This window comes from Furipterus horrens, unplaced genomic scaffold (assembly GCF_987537825.1).
Source record: "Furipterus horrens unplaced genomic scaffold, mFurHor1.1.pri manual_scaffold_1, whole genome shotgun sequence".
Lineage (NCBI taxonomy): Eukaryota > Metazoa > Chordata > Mammalia > Chiroptera > Furipteridae > Furipterus > Furipterus horrens.
The window spans coordinates 46,917,792-46,939,299 of NW_028327171.1; the positions used below are offsets into that span (position 1 = coordinate 46,917,792).

General features: G+C 46.3%; 1 protein-coding gene across 1 annotated transcript in view; it reads right to left on the minus strand.

Annotated features, from left to right (window-relative positions):
* DGKG (diacylglycerol kinase gamma) overlaps positions 1-21,508 on the minus strand; it is a 184,104-nt gene that overhangs the window by 79,115 nt on the left and 83,481 nt on the right. Inside the window, exons 15-21 of the mRNA XM_090275145.1 lie at positions 20,819-20,878; positions 18,092-18,171; positions 16,819-16,893; positions 14,310-14,395; positions 10,305-10,394; positions 7,850-8,010; positions 571-635 (exon numbers count right to left, since the gene is read on the minus strand). Of these exons, the coding sequence (XP_090131271.1) occupies positions 571-635; positions 7,850-8,010; positions 10,305-10,394; positions 14,310-14,395; positions 16,819-16,893; positions 18,092-18,171; positions 20,819-20,878 (617 nt within the window). The remainder of the gene's footprint in view (positions 1-570; positions 636-7,849; positions 8,011-10,304; positions 10,395-14,309; positions 14,396-16,818; positions 16,894-18,091; positions 18,172-20,818; positions 20,879-21,508) is intronic.

Sequence of the window (21,508 nt, forward strand, 5' to 3'; positions counted from 1 at the left end):
TCCTCTCATTTTTGAACCTAACGCCCCTCACCCAGAGTGGAAGGCTGAGGCTGCGATCCGGTGGGCTCAGGGTCTCGCCGCCTCTGCTGCCCTCTGCTGTCGGGGGAGGCAGAGGCGACGCCCTCCGGGCCATACCGGTCCTGGCTCCAGGGCCGCCACTCCCTCGCCTTTGAGACGGAGAGAAGCCGAGGCCGCGCCACCCTGCCTGCCCCATCCCCAGAGGCATCTCGGCACATTTTGGGAAAGCGGCCGAGCCCCAGGAGGGGTCCCACTTAGCCAAGAACTGGCTGCGCTCCCCCTGGCTGGCTCGTCGCTCCATTCCTCCTGCCCCCTGCTCCCTCCCTCTGCACACCAACCTCTGGGAGGGGACAGGAGGCTAGGCGGTGGCAGTTTTCTGACATCGTTTTCTTATTGGAAATGGAAGCCCTCCTTCCGGCAACGTGGCAGGAAAGCGAAGTCCCTGGGCGGCCGGGCCAAGAACGCTCTGGTACTAGCAGGTGGAGGCCTCAGATGAGCGCGCGGGGCGGGGCTTGGGCAGCGCGCAGGGCTAGCGCCCCAAGGCCCTCTTACCTGCTGTTGAATTTCTCAGGGTGTTTCTCTCTCATCACGTGGAACCGGTGTGCAATGGAAGCATCCTGGCAAGGAAAGAGACAGAAAACAGATCCCTGGTTAGTGTTCATGACCCTGCGATGTGGAAGGAAGGGAAGCAAAATTCTCACTGAAAATCCCCCAGCCTCTGAGAGCCGTTCTGGCAGGGAGAAGAGGCCCAAGGTCAGGGGCCAGTGCATCCCCCCCCTGTAGACTCCTTGCAGTATTCACCCCTTACAGTTCAGGGTGAGTGAAGGGGACGGCTGCTGCCCTTTGAGAAGAGAGAGGGTATCTGGGTCTGTGAGCAGTGAGAACACAGAAGCCCTTGTATGTGTGCGTGTGTGTGTGTGTATTTGGGGGATGGTGCTGAGGGTGAGCCTTTGGAAATACCTTGCCATATTCACTCTTAGAAAAATACTTTTAATTTGGGAGTATTTTAAAACTTACAAGAAGTTGCAAAAACAGTACAGTGAGTTCTTGTGCCCCTTTCACCCATCTGCCCCCAGTGATAACTTATTACATAACTATAATACATTGTCAAAACCAGAAAACTGACATTAGCAGATTGTTACATAGTAACTCTCAATCATCCATAATAGTAGAAATAATTGACAGCATTGGATAACATGCTTATTAGGGAGTACAAAATCTATTTAAATTTCTAGCTTCTGCCTCTTGATCACTCCTGGAAACATTCTCCCCAAGGTCAATGAGAGTCTCATTACCACATTCTATGCACCTTTTGCTGTCCTCCCCTTAGCACAGTCCTTTGTTGTTGCTTTCCTGGCCACCTTCTCCTCAGAACTCACAGTGCGGGGTGGCTCCCTTGGCACCATGCTTCTGGGCTTGCCATCCTCGGACCAGAACTTCTTAGCCCTGAGCCCAATCTGTATCCCACATGCCATGTCATGGGCCATCTCGAGTTTTCCTAGTTGTTACTAGTATCTCGATAATAAGCTTCAGACCTAAAAATAAACTCATTTTTCCTCCTCAGACTTGGTGTTCCACCCTTGTTAATGGTCTGATTTTCCAGTAGAAGAATGTGTAATGCCCCTTTACCCCTCAAGCCTCAAGGCCAGTACTTCAGGTGCAGGTGATGGACTTTAGAAATATACAGGCTAATTGGGCTGGAGTGGGGGAGTGACAAAAACCAGAGAGCTGATTCAGATTTATTCAGGGGGAAAAATAATACAGAAACTCATTTACTGGAATATGGGGCTAAAAGAGAACTGAAATTCCATACAGTGAATTCTCAGCTAGTGCATTTTAATTGTTTCTTAATGTGGAAGCTCTACAAAAATCTTTTTTTTTTTTTTTTTTAGCATAAGGAGGTATAGTGAAGAAGCACTTTTTTTTTTTTTGAGCATGTGCTGTGTGTGATGAGTATAATATAAGCTAATGGTGAGGACGGAAAGTCCAAAAGCAAGTTAGGGGGCAAGGAGGAGCTTCTGCAGTATTTACACTGGCAGAGGAGTAAAGATAGCTAGCAGCCCACTGCTTAAAAGCAGAGACGGCAAGTCAAAGATATGGGCTTCTTTTGTGGTTGGCAAACACTCCTTGCTGAAATCCTGTCTTGGAAATTTCAAGTTTAAGCTCTAGTTATTGATTCAGTTTTTAGACTTTAGTTTGAGCACAGCCAGAATTGAAGGTCTTGCTTAGATAGGACCCTCTGTGGACACATGATGGGAGAGGCACAAGCCCCAGGGCCCTCTGTCCTCCGGGCCTGTGCTGCCTGCACGGTGCTCCCAGCAGCTGTGCTTCGTGCTGCCAGACTTCACCCACCTCCCTTCTCCCTGAGCAAGTTTCAGTGAGCACCCTGAATAAAATTCGTGTGACATCTGTCAAACGCTTCTCTGGAATTTAAGAAAACATTCCATCTGCTTGTGTTCCTTTGAAGAACCAATTTTCTTCTGTCAGGGGGAAAAAAAAAAAGAAAGAAAGAAAAGAAAAAAGCAATCACACGTTGCTTGGCACGGCTTGTACTTCATGACTCCCCGCCCCCAGTGCTGCTGTGGCTGGCTCCTGGCTTTATTATTCTCTGGGATGTGTGCACAGGCCCTCTCCCTCTGTGTAGTTCCTTTATCTCTGGTTGTTCATAACTAGGTTTTGCAAAACTTCTTTTCAAAAAGAGCAACCTTTATAATATTATTAGTGAAGTGTGTGGGTCCTAATTTCACATTGTAGTTCCTTAGTAAATGCACAAAGTGGTAAAGGAGATTGAGCAGTTCCTTTGCTGTTCAGTCTTGAAAGGGCAATGCTGGTCAAAAGTCTGGTCATGTTTCCCTACCTGGGGATTCAAAAGAGAGTCAAGATGCACTTTTGCCCTGTGTTGAGCTTCTCTCTGTCAGGTATGAGTTGGCTGTACTTACATTCAATCATGATTTCATTTAAATTTTGGGAACGAGTGCTACAACGTTTCAAAGTGTTTTTTGGTAATCATTACAGCAAAACGAGACTTCTGTTCTGCAGACAGCAGAGTGTAGATGGGAACTGCACACCTGTGGATGTGATGATGGCATTTTTGATGGTATCATTCTCTTGGGTCCTTTCTATGAAGTGCTGGGTGAAGAGATGACAGCAGTGAGGACATGGGGCTATTGCTTCCTCAACCAGAAGTCCAATTGCACAGTGGGACAAAATATTTTTGTGCCCCTTCCAAATCTAAGTGTCTGGATTCTGAGGTATTGGGCTGTCTAGACCAGTGGTGTCCAGTAGAAATAAATTAAAAAATTTCTAGTACCTATATTAAAAAACTGAAAGGAGAGGAAATTAACTTTAAAAACATATTTTATCCTTGGCTGGTGTGTCTCAGTGGACTGAGCTCCAGCCTGCGAACCAAAGGGTCGCTGGTTTGATTCCCAGTCAAGGCACATGGCTGGTTTGTGGGTCAGATCCCCGGGTGGGGGAGCGTGTGAGAGGCAACCACACATAGATGTTTCTCTCCCTCTCTTTCTCCCTCCCTTCCCCTCTCTCTAAAAATAAATAAATAAAATTTTTTAAAAAGGAATATATTTTAGTTAACAAATGTGATCCTTATAAAATGTAATTAATATAAAAATTATAGCAATATTTTAAATTATTTCCTTTGTACCACATTACTGAAAGTAAGTGTGTATTTTATACTTAGAGCATCTCTCAATTTGGACTAACCCTATTTCAAATACACAATATCCACATGTGGCTAATGGCTACTATATTGGACAATGCATTTCTAAGTCACTTTGGTAATTTATGAAGCTAAAAAGAGAGGAGACAATATAAGAGATAATTTGAAATTTGGATTGTTCTGAAAAGTTATGGCAGATTGGGGAATTAAAAAAGTATAGACCTCTTGTCAAGACACCTTTCAGTGAATCCCATTGTTTTTGTCCCTTCATGGCTCTCACAGGTGACAGAAAAAAACCTGAGGCTGAGGGAGTCCAAAGGTTGTAGGGACAATGATATATATATATATTCCCTAATGGGCAGGAGGTGTACCGTTGTGGAAACTTGGCTGGTGAGGTCTGGTAAGTACAGTCTGTAAGGTAGAAAATGGTGCATGGCATAGTGTGATGACTGTGGCCTCTCCTTGGCCCCTGGGGTCCCCTAGCATCAGAAATAGATTTCATTGAATCAAGGGATTAGCTGTTCACTCTTCCTGCCAAGGCGCAGTGAAAGCAGAGCTGTTGAGGCATTCAGAGTTACACATACCCCGGGAATTATTTCGCAGTCCCAAACTTCCTGTCACTGATACCTGGACATTCTGACATTTCTGCAAATCCAAAAATAAAGAGCAGAGACGAGGAGGCCAGAGAAGTCAGAGGAAGTAGTGTCCTGAATGACTATGGTTAAAATCTCCTGCCAATGGATGTTATCAGAGGGACTGAGTACGCCAACTATTTCAGCTCTTCACTGAGGGGAGCTGGCATGTATGTGGGTGATGGGAATGTGGTGACAATGAGGCCACAGTCATTCCTTAGTTAGGCCAGGAGAGTCTGCCTTGTTTATCTCTCAATCTATTAAATAGGTTCTGTTGGTAACAAGGGGACCAGTGAACTGTCAGGGCAAATGCTTTACCAACTACAGGCACCACAGCAGCGGTCATTGTCATCACCTTTGTAAGTGCAAGGCAGCAGACATTTGATATTAATAGATACTCCAGGTCCTTCAAAAGAGGCAAAGACTTTGCAAGGCTCTTTTTGCCAAAGAGTCCAACTCTAATCACCGCAAGGAAGTAAAACTGTGGGTTGGTTTACATACCTACTTCTCCTCTTACAAAGTTTGGGAAGTCAAACAGGGAGCAAGAGCTTCTGCAAATGTCAGCCCCAGATTCTGTTAGGGCTGTCAGTTGGCTACTTGTTTTCTCAAGAATTTCCCTTTCCAACTTTTAAAGAGTGAGCACACAAACCCTGCAAACATTGAAAGAAGGCTAAGGACACACCAAGGAGATAAAAAACACTCCTGGTTCCTCATTGCTTTGCAATAAAATATTAAATATGCACAGGCTAAAGGTGTGTGGGGGGCAATTATAAGGAAAGATACTGTGAAGTTCTTGATAATTTGAAAGATGAATAGACTGCATTATTTTAAGTCAGCTGAGGGCAAATAAATATCTTGACCACTGAGTGGGATGGAGAATCTGTATGCATTTCCCTGGTGGACAATTAGTTGGTCTTCTTCCCTTCCTTTCCAGTTATTTGTAAGAATGAATTAAAACCACAATCAGTGTTGGCTCTTGGGATTAAGGCTTGGTTATCCAGTTGTTGGGAGGTTGTCTATTCTTTTTTTACTGTGTTCATCCATTTGGTCAGCTAATACTAAGTGAGGGCTGTTCCTTTTTCTGTGTAGAGACAGACAGGGGTGTCAGGAATCATGCATGTTGTTTTGGCAGCCAGAGCTTGGGTGTGTTAAGAGAGAAGTTTTGGGGCTGAAGACTTTGAAGGCAGCCATGGCTGTAACCTGCTCTCTAAAAGTTCCTGGGCAGGTTACCCCGTCCTGCTCAGCTCTCACTCTTGGCTGGTTGCTTATAGGTGCTGGGTTTCTCCATCTTTCTTTCCTCTCCTATATCTATTTCAGTTAGTTTCTGCTCCTGTGAAGAACCACTTCCTTTGACAATTCTCTGCTCTAATAGGTTGTTTTCACTTACTGAGGACTTTGTGGGAACCATCTATATCAGAATTATCTCAGGGGCTGTTAAAAATACAAATTCTGAGACCTTGTCCGGACCAACTGAATCAGAATATGAATCAGATCTGTCAAGGGGTGGAATTCACATTTCTGACAAGGGGCACAGGTGAGCCACGACACACTGAATTTTGAGTCACTTCCCCTCCCCCCCAAATGCTGCTGTGTTTGGTGGCATGAAGATGGAGGGGGTTGTGCCGAAGCTGCAGGGCTCGTGGCCCACAGCTCAGTGGACTCCGGATCTCGACAGCAGTGGCTCCTGGCTCCACCACTCACCAGCTCTGATGTGTGTCTGTACCTTTCTAAACTATAGTTCCTGCTTACAAAATGCAAAAAGATAATGACAATACCTACCAATAGGAAAACTATGCCTGGTATGCAGTAGGGTCCCAATAAATATTAGTAAGTTACATCCTAGTTGTTATAGGCAAAATATTCTAATTTCTATGAAAATGTAATGGTGGGAAGCCCATGCTCCAGAAGCCCCATGAACACCAAATATGTTAGTTATGTGTGATTTGTAGGAGGTGAAGACTGCATAATCCCATCGGGGGGAAGTGGAGCCTAAGGAGGTGATCCAAAAGGAGATGGACCTTTGAGCCAAGAAGAGGAAAAAGGAGTCTGCCTAGGTCACTGGAGAGGGGAGCTGGAAGAAGCCTAGGGAAAGATGTCTCCCCCAACTGAGAACAAGGGAGCTGGGAAGATAAACAAGATCAGGATGCAGAGACTCCTGAATTCACTCCTGGTCCAACACCTCCACCATCTCAGAACCTGATTTTGGGCCCAGCAATGCCTCTCTCTTCTGTTTTAGTAACAGAAAAAGAATGCTGGATTAGGAGTCAGAAAATGAGGGCAAATCCCTTAATCTGTCTCTGTTTCCTCACTTATGAAATGAAGATAATACAAGAAAATATTGATAAATGTGGCAAATTTTAAATCCTGTAGATATAAGGTATTACTATTATTAATCTTTTCCTTTTCCATAGTTTTCCTTCTAGTCTTATTAAAAAACAAAACCTTTTCCTTAAATCTGATCTTTCCTTGATGTATCTATGTCCTCTTCTCGCATGCGCTCTCTCTCTTAACAACCAAAATTGTCAAAAGAGGCACAGGTGACGATGGTTGAGGCGTGCAGGTATCACATAGTCTGGGTCTGGAGGGACTCAAATGCGTATGAAGAATCTGGCTTCAGAATGAGGCATAGCATAAGTGTGTGGAAATGGATCCTCTGCCCCTCACTCATCCAGCATCCCGAGGCCTCGCCTGTAAAATGGGGATGGTGGAGACAAGATACCTGCCAGATCGCTGTGAGGACTAGAATATATAAAGTCTGGCACAGTGGAGAGCACACAGTAGTAGCTCAATACATGCTATGGTCTTTGTTGCCCTTCCCTCCCCAACCCCAGCTCCATTTATGCCAATGATGGATCCCTTTTCTCTCCCATCCTGCTCCCAAAAGTTTGGGAAGCAGTGTCTACCCCATCCTCTTTGGACCAGAAGTTGAGTTCATTGAAACAAAGTAACTGAACACTGGGGGCTGGGGGAAGAAAGAGAAATGTGGCACCATCCGTGTGTGGGGGTGGGGTGGGGAAGAGACAGGCACAATTAAACCAGTCCCTTCAATCTAATGCAGAGAGAAAACAGGAATGAATGGAGCTAAGACGAGGGGAGAAAACAGGAGAGAAGGAATTCTGAAAGCCAAGCCAGCCAAACCAGCTTGGGACCATATAGTCCTCCTTGGAAAACAGAGCTCCAACTCTGGAAGCTCACGTGAGCATCTCCTCCTGACCTTGCCCCTTGGTTATTTCTGGGTGTTGCTTTCTTTAACTGCTTCAAGTTATCCAAGGGTAAATCTGTCTTTTGAAAAATGACCTGTTTTTTCTCGTGTTAGTCAAAATTACAGGGGAAGGAATTTCCTCTATAATCAAGGGTGGGGGCTTGGTGCAATAAAGACATCCAGGTGCAAGGATGCTTGGATGCAAGTTGAGTCTGGAGGGAAACTGTAGGGACCCAGTGGGGGACAATGATGGACTAGAACCGTTCCTGCCCATTCGGGCACTTCTCTTCCATGCAAAAAGGCGATCCCTGGCCAACTCACCACGCCAATGGAGAAGTAGTTGTTCATGATGTCATACGGGACCTGGTCCCCATTTTCCATCTCCTCTCTGGGCATGACTTCCAGGTGCCAGCGGTCCAGCATCACCAGGGGGCTCTGCTCAATTTCCTTCAGGATTTTCGTCAGACTTCCCCCTTCGTAACCTGTGGAGCATAATGTTGTTGCATTTGCCCCAAAGCAGAAAGCTACATTGTTGCTGATGTACAGGCGGCTGACAGGGCAGGGAATCCTGTGGCCATCTGTGACCTGGAGTTCCCCCAGTGTGTCTGTGGGCCAGACACACTTAGGTTCCCCGAGCCACAGAGAAGGAGAAGATGATATGGAGGAATCAGAAAGAAGGTGGGGAGATTTGGAAATCAGCGTAGAAGGGGTGGGGGGGTGGGTGCTGATTGAGTGTGGGCAGGCTGTGCAGCCAAAGTGAGCCCTAGAGAATGGTGAGCTGGGCAGTTGGAAGCTGCACATGGGAGAGCAGAGGCTCCATTTCCACACCACGTCATGTCAGAGAGGACCAGTGCGGTAGACAGAATTTTAAGATGACCTCTGCGATTCCTACCCTGCCCCCGACCCCTGCCAGCATATGCACCACTTAAAATCTCTGGGATTTGTGAATAAGATGGGAGGGTCACCGTCACGATTAGGTATGTTATATGAAACAGTTGACTTCAGCAAAGAGAGATAATCCTGTGTAGAGCTGACCTAATCAGGGGAGTCCTCAGAAAGGACTGAGCTTTTCCTTAAGAAATAGATCTGAAGATGGAGAGGGATTCGACATGAGGAAGCTTTGAAGATGGGGGTACCGTCTAGCAGGTAAAGAGAGAGGCCTCTATCATTTGAGAGTGGTCCCAGCAGACAACCAGCAAGGAAACAGGGCCCCATCCTACTACCACGAAGAACTGAATTCAGTTAACAACCTGAATGAGCTTCCCCCAGAGCCTTCAGTGAGGAACAGAGCCTGTCTAATGCTCTGATTTTGGCCTGTGAGGGCCTGAGCAGGGAACCCAGTCTCCCTGTTCCAGGACTTCTGGACTAATGAACTGTGAGCTACAAATGGATGTTTTAAGCCTCTATGTTGTGATAATTTATTATGTAGCAACAGAAAACTAATAGAATGTAAATCGTAGTGATAAGAGGTTAGTGGGAGAGACAGCCTTTTTTTTTCAAACAACACTTCTATTTTTTTAATCTTCACCTGAGGACATGCTTTTCATTGCTTTTTTTTAGAGAGAGAGGAAGAGACAGAGAAACATTGATGCAAGGGAGAAGCATCGATTAGATGCTTTCGGTACATGCCTGGACCAGGGATTGTGTGTGTCCAGACCAGGGATCGAATCTGCAACCTAGGTATGTGCCCTAACTGGGAATTGAACCTTCAACCTTTCAGTTATGGGAGGATGCTCCAAACAACAGAGCCACACTGCCGTGTTCCTGCTTACTTTGGGAGAAAACTTGAGGGTACTTTCAAGTTGTCAGGGCTTTGATCAGCTCCTTAGGGGATGCCCCACAAGATAGCAATGGTAGCAGCTATGTGGTGGAGGGCCTTGAACCATCTGGGAGCACAGGCGTGGTTCTCTGGATGAAATTTGTGCCTAGCTAAGCTGCCTAGATGTCCAGAGCAGGAGGCCTGTCCCTCTGAACAGAGGGCTCTTTTCTAGTCTCAATGTGTGGCTCAGGACCCTGTAGCTCTTCCAGTGCCTGCCAACTTTCTTCTGGGGCTGGCTCTTACTCTGGCCCCAGCATGCACCAATCTCTGACCACTGACCACTGCCTGGCCTGGTCTTGAATTGACCAGCCATCTTAAGTCCCACCCAGTTCTGTTTGCCAGACTGATCTGGGTGCTGCCTGTGCTGATCTGAACTCCACTCTCTGGGGCATGCCCAGCTCCACGGGAGCCGTTTCAGTTTGCAAAGTTCTCAATTTAGCTCCTGCCCATTGCCCTGTAATCTGGTTTCTACTCTGAGTTCCACCTTAGGGAATTTTCAAAATGAGGGCCCGTGGCTGTCGGGGCTAAGATGATCTAGCTGCCCCAAACAGCCGGTGATGTGTCTTTTCAGTCTGCATTCTGAGTCCTAATTCAGAAGATCAGTAATTTGGGAAGGGGGGATTTTATGCAGAAAACAGCCAACTGAGCCCCTCCTGGGATGAGCACTGGGGAGAGGACAAAGGGGACTCTACCTTAAAGTGGACTTGTTCTCCGGGGGAAGGCAGGCAGTAAGCAGACAGTTTTGAGGTGACACTCATATAGTGAGGGAAAAGCGTAGGCCTCGGTGTGGAGTGGAGGGCAGGGAGATGTTCAGGAAGTCTATCTGGCCCCAGGGTTGAGTACTATTCTGTGGAATGGGATCCCTAAAAGGGAAATTCAGCCTAACTCGTGGAGTTGAGCATCCCTGTCTGTTGGAAAGCCTGTCCCCAGGGGAGTGCCACTCACAGACAGACTCACCTCCTCCCCAGCGGAGACATCTGGCCAGGTCATTTCCTGTTCCGAGAGGCAGGACAGCCACTGGTGGATGCTTTGCGAAGTTGGCCTTGTCTGTAACCATGCAGAGGAAGAGAGAGCTACATGCCATGGTGCTACAGAATGTTCATGTTACCTAGTTATCCCTGCCCTGGTACCTGAATCCCTCCTTGGCTCTCTTTGTTTGAACACCTCCCGTGATGGGGAACACATCCTTTCCTAACGTCTTTTCTTCCACCTGCAGTGTGTTGACCACTACGAAGGCGGGGTTTTTTTTTTGTTTTTGTTTTTTCATATTTAGCAAAATCTGTCTCCCTGTGACTTGCACCTCCTCATCTTAATTTCATCCTAATTCCCTTTGGGGTAACAGCACACTTCAAAACCATTAGTTTGCACACCTTTAATCCTTAATGATAACCAGCACTTGTTACATTTATATTATCCCTCAGACCAACCCTACAGGTTATTATCATTTTCCTCATCAGTGAAGAAACTGAGGAAAAAAGAGGGGAAGGAATTCCAGAGCCAGGATCCAAACCCAGAGCTCTTCAACTCCAAGTCCATGCCCGTACGTTCTTCAAGGGCTAGGCAGGTACGTAGATAGTAGCACAGGAGGGGTTTGAGACATCAGGGAATGGTGGGGCATTTGGAAGACTGAAGGTGTTACATTTTAAGTCACGCATGTTCAAAAGTTTAAATGTAACATTGCATCTAACAGAAAACCTTCAGGTATCATTTGGCACCCAGGAAGCAGTCTGCCTCTTCCACCACCTCCCACACTTGCAAATACACAGATTGCTAATCTTATTTCCCAGGCTGGTGTGAAGCAGCATCAGACTGAACCATGAGAGGAAGCACAGCAGACCACGGATGCTTTAATCTGGCTGGAGCTCCACAGCAGCATGTTGGCTGGCTGGGAAAGCTGAAGGGGGAGGAGCCGCGGGCACCCAGGGCTCCAGGGGGCGCTACGTACACGAACCACAGCTCACCCACACGAGTGACAGGGGGAAGCAGTGGGGGGGGAGGGGGGGCGAGGCCATGCAGAAATCAGCATCTTACATGAGGCTCATACTAGGTCTGCCCCAGCGAAACAGGAGTTCATAGATCCCCAAGCTTGTCTGACTTACGCCAGAAGTGGCTGAGCTCAGTTAGGACCTGGGGCTGAGATTACCACGGGGACGGCTGAGATGGAGAATGGAGCAAAGCAATGGCCTCTCTCACCATTCCCAGGACCCGTAGTCTGTGTTTATGTCTCCCTGCCTGTTCCCTTTGCATGGAAGGCCCTGGTTTCCAGGTCCGCTCTTTCTGCCGTGGCCTCTGTCTCAGCAGGTCCACCACCCTCACAGGGTGGAGGCTGGAAAGCCCATGGCATCCCAGGTTTCGCTCTCCCCCACCCCACATGCATTTACTCATCAGTTTCTACCTGCCTTCTCCGTAAGAGCCCTCCAAGCAATCTTTTCTCTCCATCCCACGGTGATGCCTGAGTGAGGTATGATATGATTCCTTCCCACTGGTATGGCTGCAAATGCCTCCTCTCTGCCCTCTCAGCCTCCAGTTTCAGCCCCTTGTGTGTTCTGCAAACTCCCACCAAGGTGGGCAATCCTTGAACCACAAGCCCGATCACAGTCGTCTATTGCTTTCCCCTTATGGGGGCTCCCTCACCCCTTAGCATGGCACACTAGGCCCTCCCAGGCTCTGCTTTCCTCTCTCGCCTAATTTTTGATGCATCCTACCTTCCACCCAACATGTCAACTACATCTTAGTATTTTCAGTGCCTTAACTCAGAAGCTCTGTGTTGTTCAGCTCAGATGCTGCCTCTAGGGGGCCCTCCCTGGTTGCTTTAGTCTGGACCAGGTGCTTCTCCAGGATGTTTCTTTAGCACCAGGGAGGATCTTATCATACGGTCTTGTAGCTGACTACTCATTTGTTCTCTGAATGTACTGTAATCTCCCTGGGCAACTATATCTCATTCACCACAGCACCTCCACACATACTTTGAAAGCCTACTATGTGCCAGATGCTGTGTTAGACACTGAGGCTCTAACAGCAAGTGAAAAAGCCATGACTTAGGCTCTCATGGTCCCTGTAGTTGAAGGAGAGAGACAGATATGAATGAGGTCTTCCCATGCATGAGGCATAATTTCAAATTCATACTGGAGAGGAAAGGAGTGTGGTCCTATATTAAGCTGACAGAGGCTGCAGATATGTCAGCAAAGGCCCTCCCAGGGAAGGCACACTTTGGCTGAAATTTGAAGACGAAGCTGACCAAGCAAAGACCAGGGGAGCATACCAGACACGAGGAACAACTTGTACAAAAGCCCTGTGGTGGAAGGGCCTGGTTCGCTCAAGGGTCTGAGAGAGGGACTGTGTGGCTTTAGTCTAGAGGGAGAAGAATGGAGGTATAAGGCTGGAAGGGTGGGCAGCTGCTAGACCACCCAGGGCCCTTGTTGATCATTTGAAGTTTTTGTCTTTGCCTTAAGAATAATGGGAAGCCACTGATGTGCTTCACACACATCATGAACCCATTGACATTCAGGAAAGATCACTGTGGCTATAGAGGGAGAACAGATCTAGGATCAGGGGAGGGAAATCCGCTGTTTTCCTCCTTTGGTCAAAAATCATCCAGCATCTAAGGACTTTCCCAGTATGAAAGCCATACTCTGTATAATGTCCATGTCCTGGTGACCTGGCTATGTACTGTTTCTGCTGCAAGCCCTGCCCTCAACCTTCACATGCTTCTCTCTGATATACTCTGCAGCCTTCTCTTGGCCTTCAGCAGCCTGGCTTGCGCCTACCCATGTCCTTTGTAGTTGCTGTTCCTTCTGCCTGAACTGCTCTTCCCTCGGGTATCCGCATGGCTCTCCTCCTTCTGGGTTCCCATGCAAACGTCATCTGCTCTGTGAGGTTTTCCTTGACCACTAGGATTTAGATTGCACCCTTGGCCCCCAAACAGCTGCGTCCCCTTTGCTCCTTCCCTGCTGTATTTTTGTCATCTTCTGACACATTATTTCTTTGTTTATTGCCTGTGTCTTTCCTCCAGAGGGAAAGCTCCATGAAGACAGGATTTTTGTCCATTTGCTTATTGCTGCAACTCCACTGCCTGGAGGAGAGCTTGGTGCAGGAGGTGCACAGGCAGTATTTATGGAATGAATGACAGGAAGACAGAGGCAGCCCAGGGATTGTTGCTCTGAGCCCAGTCTCCGACTTTGATGATGGCTCTCCCCAGCTCTTCCCTTTCCCATCTTTATGTTCCATGTCCCAGTGTTTATCTGCGTTCTCCAGGGTTAGATCTTGAATATACTCTTATCCAGGTTTTTAGAGTCAGTCTCTGTTACTGACTGGGGGTATGTATCCAAGGACTTAGACCCAGGCAGAGCCGAACTAGAACCCACGGCCCTGACTCCCAGCCTGTGCTCTCCCCACTGCCTTTCTGACCCAAAATGGCCTTTTTTTTTTTTTTTTTTATACTTTATCAAATGCTTTTTCTGCATCTATTGATATGATCATGTGGTTTTTGTCTTTCAAGAGATGGCCTTTCTTTGCTTGCACTGATTTGCACTTTCTAGCTGTGCTCTCTGGGCTTGGGCCCCTGGTGTTCACTCTCAAGGTGATTTGCTCTGGAATCTGCATCTATTCTTAGTGCTCTGGCCCTTATCCACCACCCTGGATCTACCTGGAGTCTCAGTTCTGCCCCTCCCCCTGACCACCCAATCCTCCCTGTCCTGCCATTGAGGAAACCCCAGTCACAACAGATGTTTTTGAAGCAAGGCCTGAAACAAACTGTTACATATGTACCTGCCAGAGTCCTTCCACTGCCTTGTTTCTTTGTTTTTCCACCCAAAGTAGATATTTAGTGGAGCGTTGGTACAAGAGTGGAAACATGGTTGACCAAGAGATGGCTACATTTCTCTTTCTTTTTTATTGCTTTCCTGAGACTTTATATATACTTATTATAAGTAAACTACAAAGGGCCTCCCAACCCGTTCTTACCAATGCAATCTAGAATCCAGCCAACTGTCCCATCTCCTCCACAGGCCAAGACACGGAAGTCTGGAGTATCACGGAAAAAGTTCAGTCTGGGAAGTAAAAGAAAGGCCCAAATGGTTTTGTTTACCAGGTTGTGGATGACCTTTGACACTGCTTGAGTCAGAGTGCCCTCCCCCCACCTCCTTCCCTGGGAGTATGTTATGACCTTGATTCCTTTTGGGGTTACAAGGGTCACTTAATGTTCTGAAACCAGAACTTACTAAGCAATGCCATGGAGTAGGAATCTCAGGGGCCATCCTTGTATAAGGAGAATCTGACTCAACATTCAACACAGAGCATGTTTGTTTGTTTGTTTGTACCCCTAGAGGTTCTCTATTATTTGTGCAGAGGTATCCATAGTTTGCTTATTTTGGCAACAATGCAGCTAACCCCCAACATTTCGACTCCACTCCCGCTCTCCTGCTTGCTCTGTCCCACAGCCTCCCCTTTAAGTCAGATGCACTGAACTAGTTAGATCTTTATATCCCGCTCTCATGGGGGTCCAGACCTAAGTGGAGGGAGGTCCGAGATCTCCCCTGGAGGGCCTTAACCCTTTAGAGCAGGGAACTGAACCTCCAAGAGGTCTGTGGATAGAATCCAGAACTATGAACTTGGAGGAGAAATGTTACATTCTTATCTCCCTTAAGCTCTAACAGAAATTCAGAGTTTCCTTCAATTGTGAATGTAAAGAAACAAATCACAGACATAGTAACAACACCTGTGACTTTGTCAGGAGTTGACAAAGTTACAGCAGATATTATATGCTAGTATTTATGCTCATCTGTGCTTTGAGTTTACAATAGTTATTAGACTTGCCTGTGGAATTTGCTACATAATATGATAAGAAATTACATGTATTCCCATACCGAAAATTTTTCTTAACATTTTGATAACTGTTTTAATATAATTAGTTTCCCTGGCAATCCTGTATATATTTTTTTATGTATTGAAAAATACCAGTCTGAGAAGGGGTCCCCAGGCTTCATCAGACTGCCAAATGAGTTCCTGGCATGGAAAGGTTAGGAACCTTTGCTTCAGAGCAAATGTGACCTGTGGGCGCCTTGGGGTGGGACTTGGGAAGCTGAAGCTCAATATCTCCTTCTTGCCCACTCTGGTGGTCTGAGAAGACCCCTGAGGCTTTCTGAGTCACTGTTGCAGCTGTGGGCAAATTCCTCTTCCTTCCCTGTCCTCTTACAGGAAGTGAGGAATGAATAGAGGCTCCTGTCATGTAGACAGTCTGTGTGATTATAGACTGACACCTCAGAGATACTCAGCACCGCAGCCCTAGAAGTTGTCACCATGCTTGTCATCCAGGACAAACACAATTTAGGACTGATGAGATTAAAGGAGAGCATTAAAATGCCCCCAAAGAGAATGGGCTGGTTAAAGTATCTGTGGGCTGCTGCTCAGTCACAGTTGTACGGGAGCAGTGACTGGCAGTCCCGGTGACCATGATGGCACCCACGGCAGTGTAGGTGGGCTCTGCTTTGAAATTAGGGCTAAATTGTGGCAGAGGCGCTGAATCTACACTCAGGTTTCTTTCTCCTTTTAAATGGGTCTTGCACTACCACTGCCATCAATGAGAGCGTTGTGTAAAAAAAAAAAAAAACGAAGACAGGGACAGATTCCCTGTTTGGAGTCCTGACTCCAACCCTTCTGAGAGTCTTGCTGAACCCAGTGTTAGGAGGTTGGGTGAAACAGCTGTGTGCTGAAAAGCCCAGTGTGCACAGATCTGAGGACCTGGTCCCTACTCAGCCTCTGGCCAGCACATGTTTCTAGTGTACTGTCTTTGTCTGGTTAGAACAGCCTTTGGGTGCCTTGCAGGCCTGATGCTGGAGGAAGCTCTGATTATATGGACCTGCAGCTCAACGTTAGTGCTAACACAAGGACCAGCTCCTCCCGCCAAACCTTCAGTCAAGCTGCAACAGGGCTGCCCTGTCTCCTCTCCTTGCTCTCCCTCCCTAACGATCAGTGAAAGAGCCAATAGGCAAATGACAGGAGAAGGGCCACAGGGAGCTTAACAATCTGTGAAATGGACAATCCAGAAAAGAATGTGATTTCATTGAATAACCAATTGTTTTGATCCTAAAATGACCCACAGCAGAACACGCAGCAGAACTACTGACTGACAGTGACAAGGAACGTCTTTCCTCCTCCTTGATGATTCAGTATGAAGATACCAGCTAACACAGCCTTACAAATAAGTTAAAATAATTTACCAGCCTGCCCTTCCTGTCAATCAAATGAATGGCATATGCAGGAGGCTACTTCCCAGAGTCAAATGTAACGAGAGTGCCTGAGTATCTCCAGGAGCAAGTAAGAGCAGGTATAAGGAACAGAAGAGAAAAGGAGTAAAATGGCAGGAAGGACAAGTCCACAAATGCAAAAGACAAAGAAAGGTGACCAAAAAAGGTATTTTTCAGAGACTAAAGGGGAAGGGGGGAAATAAGGAATAAGGATTGTATCTCCATACCCTGGAGTAGGCCCCCCATTGTCCAGGTTGAAAACTTGTTTGGGGTTGAGCAGATAGTGGAATTTCCGAAGAATTCTATGGGGGGGAAAAAAAAGAAAGAGAGAGAGAGAGAGAGAGGCAGAGAAGGAGAATGTCATTATGAGAAGTCACAGTTAGGGCAAACATCTCTGGAGCCCATTGATGGTGGGAATGAAGGTCCATTTAAACCCCATTGGGGAGAAGACTGAATGCAGGCACTGTAGACCCTGAAGTCCCAGCTTCAGGTGCATCACTCATGCACTAATCCCCTGGTTCAAGGCCTCCCCACTGTCTAAGACTCGAGCCCCCAATTCCAGAAGTATCACTCCTTGCAGAAAAGACAGGGCAGAGAAACTCCAAGAACAGAACTTCCATTCTCCTAAAGCTTTTTCCTTCACGGAGACCTTCTCCTAAATGTTCTTTATGTTCTAGGTTGTTCAGTTCTGCTCTTTGTGGACTATACAAAGGCTTTGAGGGACCCCCAATGGAAAGACCACCCAAATCTTTGAATCAGGAGGAAAGGTAGGAGGTGGGGCTGGGGCAGGGGAAGGCTGAGGCAATGGCCCCATCTAGGCTTGGTTTCAAGGCTCCAGCTTGAGCTAATCAGGTCAATTCAGAAGTGCTTTGCCCCTCGGACTGGGGTAGGGGTTCTCATGGTTGTTGCTTCAACCCTACTTATTATTTTTTTAACCTGGATTTCAGATCACATGCCATCTGTATATTACCCTGGAGCCAAACAGGACTAGGAGGCAGGGCTGCTTTGCCCTTTCTCCCGCTCTCCTCCCATGCTCTTAGTGCTTCTAGCAGACTGGGCATTTCCTTCACTGATGAGGTGAGTACCTTACTTTCTCAGGGGCTGGATAGGCCAGGAAGTCCCATTCGGTGAGTCCCGCCACATCTCTTAATCAAGAAAACACTTGAGAGACTAGGGAGGACACAGGCATATCAGAACGTGGTCTGACACTGGGAGCCATAATAATAGCTCGTGTGACAGGCCCTAGGTGAAGCACTGTGTCTATTTTAATCCTCACTACAACCCTAGGAGAGGAGAAATTATTATTTACTTCCAGAGGAGGAAACCAAGGCACAGGGACATTAAGTCACTTGAACGAGGTTATCAAGATATAAGTAGTATAGCTGGGATTTGAACCCAGATCTGCCTGTCCCCACAGTCCACTCTGTTATGGTTGAAGGGAAGAAAGGACCCAAGTGAGGCTGTACCAGCCTCTCCATTTTGAAAAAGAAGAGAACATACCTTTCTCCTTGTCTCCCTCCACTCTTGGGGTTCACCAAGACCAACAAGGGGTGGGTACCTGGGGTGGGGATGATCTTATACTTAAAAAGGTAAAAGAAAAAGAAATTAGCTCTGTTTCAGCCAACACGGGGAGCAAGATGAGAATTTACACTAAGTATCTGGGACAGGTGGATAGGAAGAAGTTACAGACATGGAGGAGAGGAGGATGGGAGGTGGATCTTTGTCCACTGGCTGAGTTTTTGAGGGAGTGAGCTGCTAGGTGTCTTCAGCTTGAGTGGCCTTTAAGTGGTGTGAATGGTGACAGGGTTTGAAGTCAAAATCAAAGATAGGACAATGGCATCATAGCTTCAAATTATTCAATAATGGTGAGGCATTATGTGCATAGCACAAGATTAGATTTTGTGAGAAATACAACTGAACATGTCTTTTGAAGGTGTGGACATCTGGTCAAACACCTAAATAAAATAACACTCATGAAGTTAACCATGACTTCTGCCCAGCACCAATTTTTCTCCTAAGTCCTGGTTCCACATTTCTCACTGTTTAGTGGATTCTCCTCAACCAGATGTCTCACTGTCACGTTGCTCCAAACCTCAACATGTCCCAAACCTGACCTATCTTCTTTCACCATAAAACTGGTCATTTTGCCCTGGCTGGATTGGCTTAATGGATTGGGTGTGTCCTGTGAACCAAAGGGTCTCTGGTTCAATTCCCAGTCAGGGCACATGTCTGGGTTGTGGGCCAGGTCCCCAGTTGGGGGTGTGTGAGAGGCAACCACACATCGATGTTTCTCTCCCTCTCTTTCTCCCTCCCTTCTCTTCTCTCTAAAAATAAGTAAATACAATCTTAAAAAACCAAAAACACGTCTCTTCTGGCTCTGTGTTACAGTTTAAATGTACTATTATTATTCAGGTGGTCATCCAGGAAAAGAAACTCTGTTCTATCAAATCCTTTCCCTGGAATGTCCCTTTCTCTCTGGCAGCTGCCACAATAACCATACTGCTTGGGCATTTCCCAGCTCAGGTAAGTCCTGTAGGCTGTCCCCATGTAGTTCCTTCCCAGGACATCACATTAGTCATGGCGCTCTTGCTCCAAAACCTTTAATAACACCTTATTGCTCAGAGGATAAAATCCAAATCTTCTGACCTGTCATCCAAGGCATGTCAGTATAGCCCCATTCAACTGTTACCTCTTACTTACTCTAACCCTCACTGCGGCTCTGGCCAAGCCCAGCTCTTAACCTCGAGTGAGCGTGTCTCCTGCACTCCTACCCTGTGGGTCGGCTCATACTCATTTCTTCTCCTGCTCAGTGCCCTGAAATGCCCCCTTCTTTCTTAGTAACCTTTAAAAAAAACTTCTCAGCCTCAAGGCCCAGTTCAAGAGCTACTTCCTCTATGAAGTTTTCCTCAATTACTGCAACTAAAACTATTGCACTCGAAACATGTGACACCTTCTGGATTTCTTTTGTTGTTGTTTATTTGTTTTTTATTTTCTTAGATAAATGTCTCAAAGCATCACCTGGACCTTAAATGCTTCAAAAGCAGGATATGTGCGTGTGTATAGCTCTTTGACACCAGATACAGGAGTGGGTACTAGATAAATACTTGTGGGTTTAGCTGAAGGACACACTGATACAGAGACACAACTCTGCTCCACATTCACGATCTAATGCTCACTTTTCCAGATCCCAGGCTGAAAACGCAGCAGACACAGAGCCAAGCTGCCTGCATGGGCATCACCATTCTTTATGATTTTCAGGAATGTTCTCATCTGCTGTAGGGTGACTGTCTGTGGGACACCTAGGAGGATCCTGGAACCTGAAGAATAATGTTTACTTCTAGGGGTAGTATTCAAAATATTTAACAACCTGTCCAGCACAGGCACTGCCCAATCAGTACAGATGCAAGATAACCAAAGGGATGCCAGTGGAAAGACCTGGTAGGTCTGTGTTGTGTGACTGTGTGCATGTGTCCACTTCACCTGACTCGCTGTCCTTCCAGGTATCCAGACCTTTCTCACATTATTAAGGTTCCCCATCATTATTACTTATGTTTTAATTTTCAAAACCCATGAATCTGCATGTTGTTGTTGAATCTCAGAGCACCTCTGGGTGATGGGTGGTCAGTGCAGGGATTGCTAGCTCTCTTTTCAAACAAGGAAACATAAGGTGCAGAGGCATAGCAGGAGGCCTTCATTTTCTATTTTATTTCTTAGTGCTCTTTGCATCTCACCAGACTGTCTTTCCTGCAGTCCCTGGAACTTTGTGGGAGGCACAGGAGAAGATATTGATTGGTGAACCCAAGTAAAAAACGGGTTGTTGATTATACATGTAAGGATAAAGAAGAAATTTTGGATATGCTTGCTTTGTTTTGGCCTGTTGCATTCTGGAGACAGCATGGCAGTCTTGGAAAATGCATTGTGTATTTTTAGGCCACACTCTTGTTATTATTTAGAGGGTGTGCATATTGAAGTTTTAAAAGCAACTTATTCCTAAGAAGGTGATAAAGGTCCATTTGGCCAGCCATGGGATCAACCAACTTCCTTCCTACCACCTACCAACAGTATGGTGGTCAAAGGTAATTCCGGAGGCTGGCAATAGTGTCTCATGTGACACAATTGAACAGATGAGAAAGCAAATGTTGAGATATAGTTCCCAAACCCTGTATTCTTCTCCACAGCCTTAGACCCGCTTAGAATGAATGATCAGACCCAGGCTTGCTGTGTTACCTGCGTTACAAGTTCACCCTTAGCTGACGCACTGCCATCAGGCTTCCCACCTTGCCTGTCCTGTGAGAAGAAAGGAAAGATAGGATGAGTGGTTAATAAAAAGAAAGAGAATTAGAAAACTAGTATAGAATTGGAAGGAGTTTTTCGAAGTTGGGGCTTTGAACCTAAAAAAGAGATGCTGGTTTATTGGTTTCTCTAGGACTTTCCAGTCCTCTGTCATCGTTTGCTCTCACATTAACTTTGAGACACTGGAATGGACATGGGGAGAGGAAACACTGAAATGAACAGAAATCTACTTTGTTGATTTAGAAGCTTGAGCTCTGAGAAGTAAGGTCTTCAATCCGGTTTCTCTGCTCAGTACTACCTAAGTGATGTGATATCGACAAAGTTATTTGTCTTAGTTTTGTTTGTCCTCTTTTGTTTTTAAATATGCTTATTATTTATTTTATGGAGGCTTATTCTACATAGAGTAAAATGCTCAACTCTAAATCCACAGCTTGACTAGTTTCTGCTTACATGTATGCCTTTGTAACTACTGCCACATCAGGTGTAACTCTGATGGGACTCTCGACACTACTGGTTTTGCCTGGCTCTTGAGTTTCATATAAATGGAATCATAGAACATGCCTTTCTTTAGAGTCTAGTTTCTTTTTTTCAGGATTATATCTTTGTGATTATCTCTTTTTTCTG